The sequence below is a fragment of the Mastomys coucha genome, unplaced genomic scaffold (assembly GCF_008632895.1).
Source record: "Mastomys coucha isolate ucsf_1 unplaced genomic scaffold, UCSF_Mcou_1 pScaffold4, whole genome shotgun sequence".
Taxonomy (NCBI): domain Eukaryota; kingdom Metazoa; phylum Chordata; class Mammalia; order Rodentia; family Muridae; genus Mastomys; species Mastomys coucha.
The window spans coordinates 50,031,436-50,041,756 of NW_022196910.1; the positions used below are offsets into that span (position 1 = coordinate 50,031,436).

General features: G+C 46.9%; 1 protein-coding gene across 1 annotated transcript in view; it reads left to right on the forward strand.

Moving 5' to 3' along the window:
* Ppm1h (protein phosphatase, Mg2+/Mn2+ dependent 1H) overlaps positions 1-10,321 on the forward strand; it is a 276,682-nt gene that overhangs the window by 190,884 nt on the left and 75,477 nt on the right. The window contains exon 5 of the mRNA XM_031350264.1: positions 2,455-2,539. Within this exon, the coding sequence (XP_031206124.1) occupies positions 2,455-2,539 (85 nt within the window). The remainder of the gene's footprint in view (positions 1-2,454; positions 2,540-10,321) is intronic.

Genomic DNA, 10,321 nt, shown 5'->3' on the forward strand with positions numbered 1-10,321 from the left:
GAGGAGAAGAGAGGAGAGGAGAGAGGAGAGGGGAGAGGAGAGGAGAGGAGAGGAGAGGAGAGGAGAGGAGAGGAGAACTGGCCACTTTCCAGTTGGAGGGCTCTCTTAGCTGTGACGTCAAGTCTGCTAATACTTTACTGAACAAGCACTACCTCTTGGTTTTGCTCTCTTTCTTCCTTGGGTCCAAAGAAACTCCCTGGGACTTCCCTAACCTGCTCTCTTATTCAAAAGACATTGACAAGGTGCCCACTATGTGGCCTGCACAGTGGTGAAAGGCTTACACTAGACCCTGGCCTCCTGATATACTTAGGGTCTGAGTCTAATGTCTGGGAGGCCACACAGGCTCCTCCGGGATGGGGGTTAGGGGAACAAGACCAAATGATACTTAGACCTTCCTCTTTGGGGAGTCTGACACCCCAACCTAGCTCACTATCCTTTCCTCCTTTCCAGCTTATCTGGCTCTCAGGACAGAATCAGATGGAATCTGGGGGCCAGGAAGAAAAGAAGTGATAGACTAGCAAATTTAAGCAACATTTGGGAAAAAGGACGCTGGGGAATGCGTCGCATAGCAACTTCCATTCTAGCCTCCAGGAGCCTGGGCTCTGCCTTATGCATTTGAGATAAGGTCTTAAGCTAGGCTTCCGGGCTGCTTGCCCCTTTCATGTTCTCCAAACTCCAACATCCTCTGTCAGACCCCTTGCTCATTATGATAGCTATTCCCCACTGATAATTAAAATAAAGAACATATGCAGTAATGCACAGTGATTTGTGAGTGGTGGGGAGGGTGGTTGTACTTACAAATATTTGCTAGTTTTTTCCTAAGGAGAAATGTTTACCACATTTTAAGGACTAAAAGAAGCGGCAAGGAACGTCACAGCGAGAGACATCTTCCCAGAATGAGCTTCCCTAACCTTTCCTGTTTCCAAAGCCAGAAATCCTCTAAAGGCTTCAATATTTTTGTGGTCCCAACCTATACGCTTCCACTGGTTCCTATGGTGGGAGCCAGTGGGGCACAGATGGCAAGGAGTCAAAGATGGAGCCACAACCAATAAAGCCACTCATGAGGGTTGTTTCCAAGAGAGAGAGTGACTCTCTAGGGTCATGCTGGTAGAGAGTCTGCAAAGTGTTCCGCAAAGCTCAAGGAAGACACATGACAGATTCATGGGTCTCCACTCAAAAGTGTGTCTGTCAGGAAATCTAGGGACATAGCTCGGTGGTGAGATGTTTACCTAGTAGTGTATACAAGGCCCTCAGTTCAATTCCAGTATCAGGGTATAAAATGAACTAGGAGGTTTGTCAGGTCTCAGGTTTTAAGCGCCAGTGCCAAAGAGCTGTACAAAGAGCTTAGTACAGATGTCATTTCCCCAAGTCACTTCCATCTGTCATAGATACGGCCACCTTCTGCCACCACCAACCACTGGAAAGGGGCTGTCAGGACCACTTGAGGGAGTCGGAATTATGTCTCAGTGATAAAATGATTGCCGGCTGTGTATGAGGCCCTAAAGTCAGTCCCTAAAGCAGTGAAAGATCTGAGCACAGAGGACAAGAAGCAGCAATGGAGGGAGACCAGGAATGGCCTCTCAGAGCTGTCGATCCTGCAGCCTCACTGTAGACATCTCCCAGGTGCCAAGAGGGCAGGAAGTCTTGGGCAGATTTTTTTGGAATGTATGAAGTTTATGAGCCTTAAAATGGTAAGGATGGCTGTTTCTCGACCCCAGTTTATAAGCTTAGAAACTGTAGTGTAGGCCAGAAGTGTCCAGCTTCTAATGTGCTTGGGAAGTACTTGGGAATCTAATTGCAGTGACGGTTCTGGTAGGAAGCCTGGGGTAGAATCCGAGACCCTGCATTTTCTTCCATGTTCCCATGAGAGGCTCGTGCTACTGCTCACTGGTCCTTGAAGTCCCGAGAGTCTAGATCTGCGCTGCCCAAGTACGTCAGATACGAGCCACGTCAGACTACTTTAGGCTGCACAGCATTATAAATGTAGTTCTCTGGCTTCGGGTTAGCCACCAAGCAAAGGGTCAGTATGCACACATGGCTGAGGGCAGGCCGCCATGTGGGAGTGTGCAGAGAACGCTACCGTACTCACAGAAGGTTCAGCTGGGCAGTCTTGAGACAGAGTGGGAGCTGTTCCAATGGCCGTTTGTGTATTCATCTGTCTGCTTAGCCCTTGAACATCCACTTCATGTGGAGTCAGATGCTTGTTGTCAGGTCATTAAGACAATGGCTCCAGGTAGCAGCAAAAGAAAGAAACACCATCATGTGCTAACTGGAGACCTCAGTACCTCAGAACAGAGATGCCTACCACACAACGAGGGATCCAGAGATGTTAGAAACATAACTACCAGGCACATGGGTGGTAGGACAGGACATATTGAGTGGACTGTCAGTAGTTGTCACAGAGCCTTTATGAGTTTAGTTGCTGATGATGTGGGTTTTTTTTCCCCATTCCAGGGCCATAATCATCAGAAATGGAGAAATTATCCCCATGTCTTCCGAATTCACCCCTGAGACTGAGCGCCAGAGACTTCAGTACCTGGTAAGAGTCGTGTGGGTCTGGCGGGGGATAATGGTGGTGGGGATGGTATCAGAGCTGTTTAAGAGGAACACATTGCTATGACATAAGAGCAGCCCCACCAAACAGTCCAACGACATACGGTATCAACTCCCACACACGCACCTTCTGGATCACACATCCTGGCTCTGTGTGTGACGATACACTCTACCTCCATGAATTTATTACTGCTGCTTGCCAGCTTTCCCTCGTCTGCAGCCAAGGGCACACTGTGTGCGCTGCTTCTGCCACTGGGTCAGTGCGCATATGCAGACTCCTCCCTCATTCCCCACCCCACCTTGGTTGAGCCCATGCTGGTCTCGCTGTCAATCACATTACCAGAAGGAGTCTCTTCCCCTGTGACATGCCACAACTTCACACTCAAACAGGAAGGCTCAAGATCCTTGGAGACTGTGCAGGTGTCAAAATAACCTTCTACACTGAAAATAAATCCTCCCTGTAGATGATCCTCTTGGGGGTGAAATAATAAAAGCAATTAGGAGACCTGTGCTCCTTCTTAAAAGTCAACATTTTATGAAAAGCAAACTAAAACTCTTTTCCCTGTCCTCAAACTCCAGAAAAAAAGATGTTAGACATAAGGTCTCAGATAAAACTTGGGAGCCATCCCAAGTCTGAAGCTACTGGGGAGGCTAAAGTCTCGGGGCAGTAACCCAGTGAGTATAAGGTCTGTGAAGAAAATGCTTTCCTGACAAGATTTCCACCAAGGCAGGAAAACGCCAGTAGTTTTACTTCCACTCTCAAAATGGGCTGGTCCATCCTGCCCACCAGGTTCTTTCCTATGTGTCTCAGTAGCAAAGATAGTTGGGATTGTCTATCGAGCAATTTCATGTGTGTGTGTGTGTGTGTGTGTGTGTGTGAAGACAACTTGTGAGAATAAGTTCTTTCCTCCAGTCTGGGTTCCAGGGATTGAACTCAGCTTATCCAGCTAGGTAGCAAGGACCTTTACTGCTGGCTATTTCCCCACAGTGATAAAATTACATTCCTTTTGTTGATTTAGAAAGTAGCCCTGGGGGGCTGGTGAGATGGCTCAGCGGGTAAGAGCACCGACTGCTCTTCAGAAGGTCATGAGTTCAAATCCCAGCAACCACATGGTGGCTCACAACCACCCGTAATGAGATCTGATGCCCTCTTCTGGTGCGTCTGAAGACAACTACAGTGTACTTACATACAATAAATAAATAAATCTTTAAAAAAAAAAAAAGAAAGAAAGAAAGTAGCCCTGGACTTACACTCAATTCCTGAGTGAGAATTATAGGTTATAACTCCACAACATAACAAGCAGTGATGACTCATGCCTTTAATCCCAGCACTCAGGAGGCAGAGGCAGAGGCAGGTGGATCTCTGAGTTCGAGGCCAGCCTAGACTACATAGTGAGTTTTAGGACAGCCAGGGCTACACAGAGAATCCCTGTCTTGAAAAACCAACCAACAAAAAAAGTTCAATATCATTATGACTAGTACCTGGCAACTAGTATGTGATAGCAAGAATCCCAAACCAGCATAAAATGAGTACTTTGGCTTTTGCCCAATTTGTGTTGTGTTTGGTTGATTGTCAAGACAGCCCAGGCCAGCCTCAAACTTCCCTCTACATCACCACCTGTGTAGAAATTGCTTATTTTGTTGTTATATATACCAAAATATTCCAGCAAAACAAACTTGATGAAGCATGGACTTATTTTGGCTCGTGTTTCCATCATGATGAGAAGTCACTGGAGTGAAGGCTTGAGGCAGCTGGTCACAGTACATCCAGTCAGGAAGCAGAAAGAGGTGAATGTTAGTGCTTGGGTCATGTCCCAGATGACCTTGACCCAACTCCTGGTACCAACTTCTGTCTTAGTTAGGGTTTTACTGCTTTGAACAGACATCGTGACCAATGCAAGTCTTATAAAAGATAACATTTAATTGGGGATGGTTTACAGGTTCAGAGGTTCAGTCCAGTATCATCAAGGTGGGAACATGGCAGCATCCAGGCAGGCATAGTGCAAGAGAAGCTAAGAGTTCTAGATCTTCGTCTAAAGGCCACTAGTGGAAGACTGATCTCCAGGCAGCTAGGGTAAGGGTCTTAAGCCCATGCCCATAATGACACACCTGCTCCAACAAGGCCACACTTCCTAATAGGGCCACTCCCTGGGCCAACCATATATAAACCATCATAGATCACTGTCTACATTGTATTTTGTCTGTCAATGAAAGAAGGTCTTCCCACCTCAGTCAGCCTAATCTACAAAGTCCCTCACAGATATGCCCATGTGCATATGGAGATATGTCTCCATGTGATTCTAAATACCATCAAGTTGGCCAAGTAGCCATTACAGCCCCTCATCAAGAAATGGGCTGGAGGTGTAACCCTGATTTCTAACACTGCTTTCTGGTGTTTGTGGTAGTATATTCTTGAAGCTACCGGTGATGGAGCCTGGCTTTCAAAAGGCTTGCCTTCAATACCAGCTTTGCTGTTCCCTGACTGGATAACTTTGCACAGCCTTCTGACCTTTCTAGACCTTGATTTGTCACATGAGAAGGTAGCACTAGATAGGAGGGCCACCAAGGACCTCTGAGATACAAAGGTCATTCCCAGGAGAGTTTATAACATCTTGCCCATATGGCTTTCTCTGCCACCCAAGGCCATGAAAATGATCTTAGCATAGACCTTGTCACCTACCTAAAGCTTAGAGCTGCCTACCATGTAAAGAATGGAGCCAGACCCGCTAGCAGACCAGATTCCCACCCACCTTTGCAATATAAGCCTCCCTTTTGCTACTACCACTAACACCCACACTCCCCACTCCCCACTCCCCACTCCCCACTCCTGTGCCTCCCACTCAGCCAGATCTCTAGCATCCCTTGTCAGCTCACATCACCAACTCACTGACCTACATCTCTTTGGGAATGCCCTCTGTTTAGACAGTTCTTCCTGTCAGCCGGAAGAATTCCCCCTCATCCTTTCTGATGCCAACACAAGAGACACTTCTGGGAAATGTCCTCTAATCTTCCCAGGGAATCACCCCCAAGTGCTGGTTCAGCAGTCCATGGGGGCCTACAGTGTGGTTCTCAGGATATCATACTTACTTTTTGGTTTCTTTTCCCGATCTCTAAGTTCTAGAAGGCAAGGCTCTTACTTAGTCACCCCATTGCAGTACTCAACCCAGCCTCTGGCACTGCGCTGACTTGGAGGGGGTGTGAAGGAAAGAATGCTGGGTCAGCTGGGGTCAGAGCCTCCCCCTCCCTGTCCTCCATGCAGATGGCAGCAAGGCATGAGGTATTTGTGTCCTTGGCCTCCACTCCACTCTTAGCATCTCTGTCCCTCCATACCTTCCATTGAAATCCACTTCCTATTGGAGGCAATGAATACTAAAAAGCTAATTTCTTATGCTTTTACATTTTAAAATAATATATTTTCTTTATTAGAAAACATGGAGGCTCAATTTTAAGGGAGGACAGGAACAGCTAAAGTTCTTTGGGGACGATAGGGACAGGATGCATGTGACGCTATGAGTTCCACAAGGCAAGTCATTGACGGACAATCGTCAATTGTCGAGATAAAAAAATCCTCTGAAGACCTTGAAGGGATTAACAAGAATGATATGCAGAGTTCCTTTGTGTTCTCTAGTCCTCATTTAGCTCCTGTTTGATAAACCCAAGTCTTGTTCCTTCAGATATGTCTTAGTCTGTCTGAGCTGTTAAAACAAAATGCCATCAAGCAGCTGGCTTATAAACAACAGAAATGTATTTCCCACAAACCAGAGTCTGTGAAGTCAAGGATAAAGGCCCCGGAAGTTTCAGTGTTTATTGAAGGCTCTCATTTTGCTTCATAGATAGGCATTTGGAGGGTGGGGGCTTATATGACAAAGATGTTCTTGGAAACCCTCTCTGCCCTATCCTTGAGCTACAGCCAAACACACACACACACACACACACACACACACACACACACACACACACAGAGTCTTGCCTCTCTATACCATCAAGGAAGGATTTGGCTCCAATTTATGAAATCTGAAGGTGAATAAAAATTCATTCTAAAGCACAATCCTACCATCCTGAGAGCCATTTCCCCTGCTTTATTTAGCTCCCACTTCTGATGTTGCTTTGATGAAGGGACATTTTGGAGTCTGTCTTGACCAATAGGTATGGATGCTATCGGTCCACAAAACTGGGCCTCACACTCAATTTATAAAGGAAGAGAGCGCCATCAGTACACCCAAAGCAGATAGATTTATTTAGGTTATATAAAGCTCTCCCCCCAGGCGTGAGGATTGGACACACTCAGAGCCTAAGCACCCTGTTGGTCCAACCTGTTAGCCCTTCCAGTTTAGGAAGATGTGCTCCCAAGTGGCCTGCTCCGGGCATAGTAATCATGCAGACAACTGTCTGCAGCAGAGCACTTGAGGTTAAAATATTTGTAACGCAACATGAAATCTGTATAGTAAAATTTCTTTTAGAATTAGGAGGTTGACATGTAAACTCTTGAATACATTATCAGGTATGAGAGAAAGATCATCAGAGTATGGCGTAGACTTCTCTCAGCCCAACCCAATCGTGAGCTATGCAACCTTAGTCCTCTCTTATGACTGTTCTGAAATAGAAATGAAGAGCAACCCCTTGGCCATAGAAAACATCTACATTCTTCTACTTATAGTGCTATAAGGCCCACTTATAAACCCATAGCAACCGATTTTCCAAACACTGTAGCTAAGCCTTGCCCAACTCCAACATGCCCAGCACAGGCACATTAATTAACCTTTACACCTGGATAGCTGATTATGATCGCGCACATCTGTAACCCCAGCACTCCGGACATAGAGGAAGGAGAATCTCTGCTAGATGGAGGCCAGCCTGGGCTACAGAGTCAGACCCTGTCTCAAACAGATAAACACCAGAAACGTCATCAACGGTGTGCTTTGTAACATAATAAAGAGTGGTTATTACAATTGTTTTGCCTGTGCTACTGTAAGTAAAAACTGGAACTGTTGTATTTTGTAAAAAAGTTAGGGGAGAAAGGAATATGTTTGGTGGAGGCGTGGTATGGTGTGGGGGAAGGAGATACCTTCAAGGTCCCATGCTGAGGCATCCCTTCCCCCTGAGGTACCAGCCATATGCCAGATGGTATAGTATAGAATAGAGTTTATTCAGGGCATGGGGAGGGGAGTTGAGAAGGTAGTAGAGACAGAGGAAAGCAGAGAAGGTATTTGGGGGAGTAGAGGCTGGCCATGAGCACTTGGAGAAATGGGGGGGGAAAGGGAATGGGGAGAGAGGAGAGAGGGACAGAGGGCAGCAGGAGCAAGAAGGTAAGAGAAGAGAGAGAGGAGGGGACAAGCAGCCCCTTTTATAGTGAGTCAGGCCTACCTGCCTATTGCCAAGTAACTCTGGAGCAGAGCCTAAGCAAAATGCTAACAATACGGATGTGATTTATGCTATCATGGAGTCAAAAAATTATTATGTCCTGCCCTTATGAGGCAGGGACCATTTGCATGGTGAACCATGGTGCAGGGCTTTAATAATTGCGCATGCTTCTGCTCAATTTTTTTGAGCATCCATTTACTCAATCTCATTACGAATGGTTGGTGCAATGATAGTTGGAGTTTCCTTCCCCCCCCACATGATCTCACCCATTAATGGAAAATCAAGCACCTTCCTTGTTCTTAAGACAAATCAAATTTTACATTTCCTATTGTGTGAAGGATAAATATTTATGATGGAATTATCAGGATGTCGAGGACCATGGCTGCTCATTCTGAGTAGCTCTCTGCAGTCCCAAGACCGTCTGGCTTGAAGAAATGGACAATAAGCTTTGGGGAGTAGGGATGGTGGTCAGAGCCTTTTGTGCATCAACCCAGCCTTTGTGAATTGCAGTGGAGAGGAATGCTCTTGGTATGTACAGTCCGGATGCTTGGGATTACAGAACTGGAAGCAGATTGTAAGATCTGCTTGATGAATGTGGCAGGCATGTGAATTCTGTTCAGTCTTACATCGTGACCTCAGGGTCTCTTCTCACGGCTCTTGAGTAACATGGACTTTGTTTCATAGGCTCTCTGGTGAGGTGACTAATAGAGCAGGCTTGTGGACCTGACATACTCACACAGAAAGCAGCATAGGTATGATAAAGTGTTCAGGGGCCCTGTGTTCTTATCCCCACTGCCAGGGAGACACAGTGAGCCAACAAGCATGGATAAGCCTGCTTCTTGAATAGCAGGTTTATATGGTTGGAAGGGAGCTTTGGTTTATTTGTGGGTTGGTCTTTAATGTGATTGAAGTAAACACTTAAGGGAGTCTGTGGAGCTAACTGTGTTCTGAGAAACTCAAACACAGCTAGGTGAGGGGTCTGGCTGCTGGATGTTTCTCAGCAGAATCAAGTGCTTTGTGGCTGCCGCCTCTAGAAAATTCATCCAGCCTCGGCTTCCAAGGAATCACCCTCAGGAGACCTCACTAGGCCTGAGGTAGGAGAGAAGCCCCGCCCCCTCCAATCTGCCTAGACCTCTCTATAAACTCTGATTTGATCACATCAAGATGCCTGCTCTCAGCAAACCTTTACATCAACGTGCTCCTGTGCTCAGAGAGCCTCGTGTCTGCAACTGTTCTGCATCGAGGGCCATGTGCTGACAAGATGAAAGTGAGCTTCAGATAGGCACTTGATGCATGCAGTACAGCATCCTCTGAGGTGGCTGTGGTATCTTGCAGCCACCCCTTCTCCAGCCTGCCATCCTCTTGTCCTTCCATCGGAAGGCTTCCAGTGACTCTGAGTTTGCTGAGATTTTTCATGTTTGGGGTTATCTTCACAAAAATATTCCTTAAGCCTGAACCTGCTTCTAAGACAGGAGGCTCCAATGGGAAGGAAGTTTAAGCGTGCTTCTGAATGAGAATGGCAGGTGTCCCACTTCACCTTGACAGAAAGTGATTGGAACTAAGTGACCTTGTTGTGGGGTGGTGGCGGCTGCGGCTGCTGCTGTTGCTGAGTCTTCTCTCTCAGATTGTGCCATAGCAGAATCTGGGGAGCTTGGAAGACACCATAGTAATTCCAGTGTCCTTAGCAGTTTAACTCTGTCTCATAAGATTACATGTGAGTACAGTGACAGGCAAGAAAACCCACCATAGCCTCGGTTTTTCAAATTTTCTATAGGTCCCAGGGAGAATGTGGAAGCGCCATCCTTTGCTGAAATCCACATATGCCAAGCAGAATTTTTACCAGTTTTCAGTCCTGTTGTAACTTATGTTTTTGAACTTGGTTTTCGTCGCCTTGAGATATGAGCGCAGTCCCACATGTGCCACGGCTGCCCACATGTGGAAGTCAGAAGATGGGTCAGAGCTCAGGCCCCACCTTCCACTTTATTTGAGACAGGGTATCTCTCTGTCATTTTTCTACTGCACATGTGAGCCCTTGTGCTTCCAGGAACTCTGCTGCTTCCACCTCCCAGTAGGAAAGCCGGGGTCGCAGATGCTGATGTTGAGTGCCACAGACTGGGTTCGTTGTGGGGACCTCTGCCCTTGCTAAATCTGACTGGAACCTGTCCTTCCTGTGATCCTGGTTGTGTCAGAACTCCTCAGAGTCAAGCTGTCTCTGTGAGCCTGTGACCCTGGGATTGTTAGAGCGCCTGGGAGTGGAGCTTCCTCTGGGTGTTGTGGGACTGGCTGCGGAACTTGCGCCCAAGGTCTGCTCAGGGCACTAGCCCAGACAGACCTGAAGAAACCTGAGTCACTGGGCTGGCAGAGTTCCTGTGTGCCTGGTCCCACTGGTCCCAGTTACTCCCGGTGT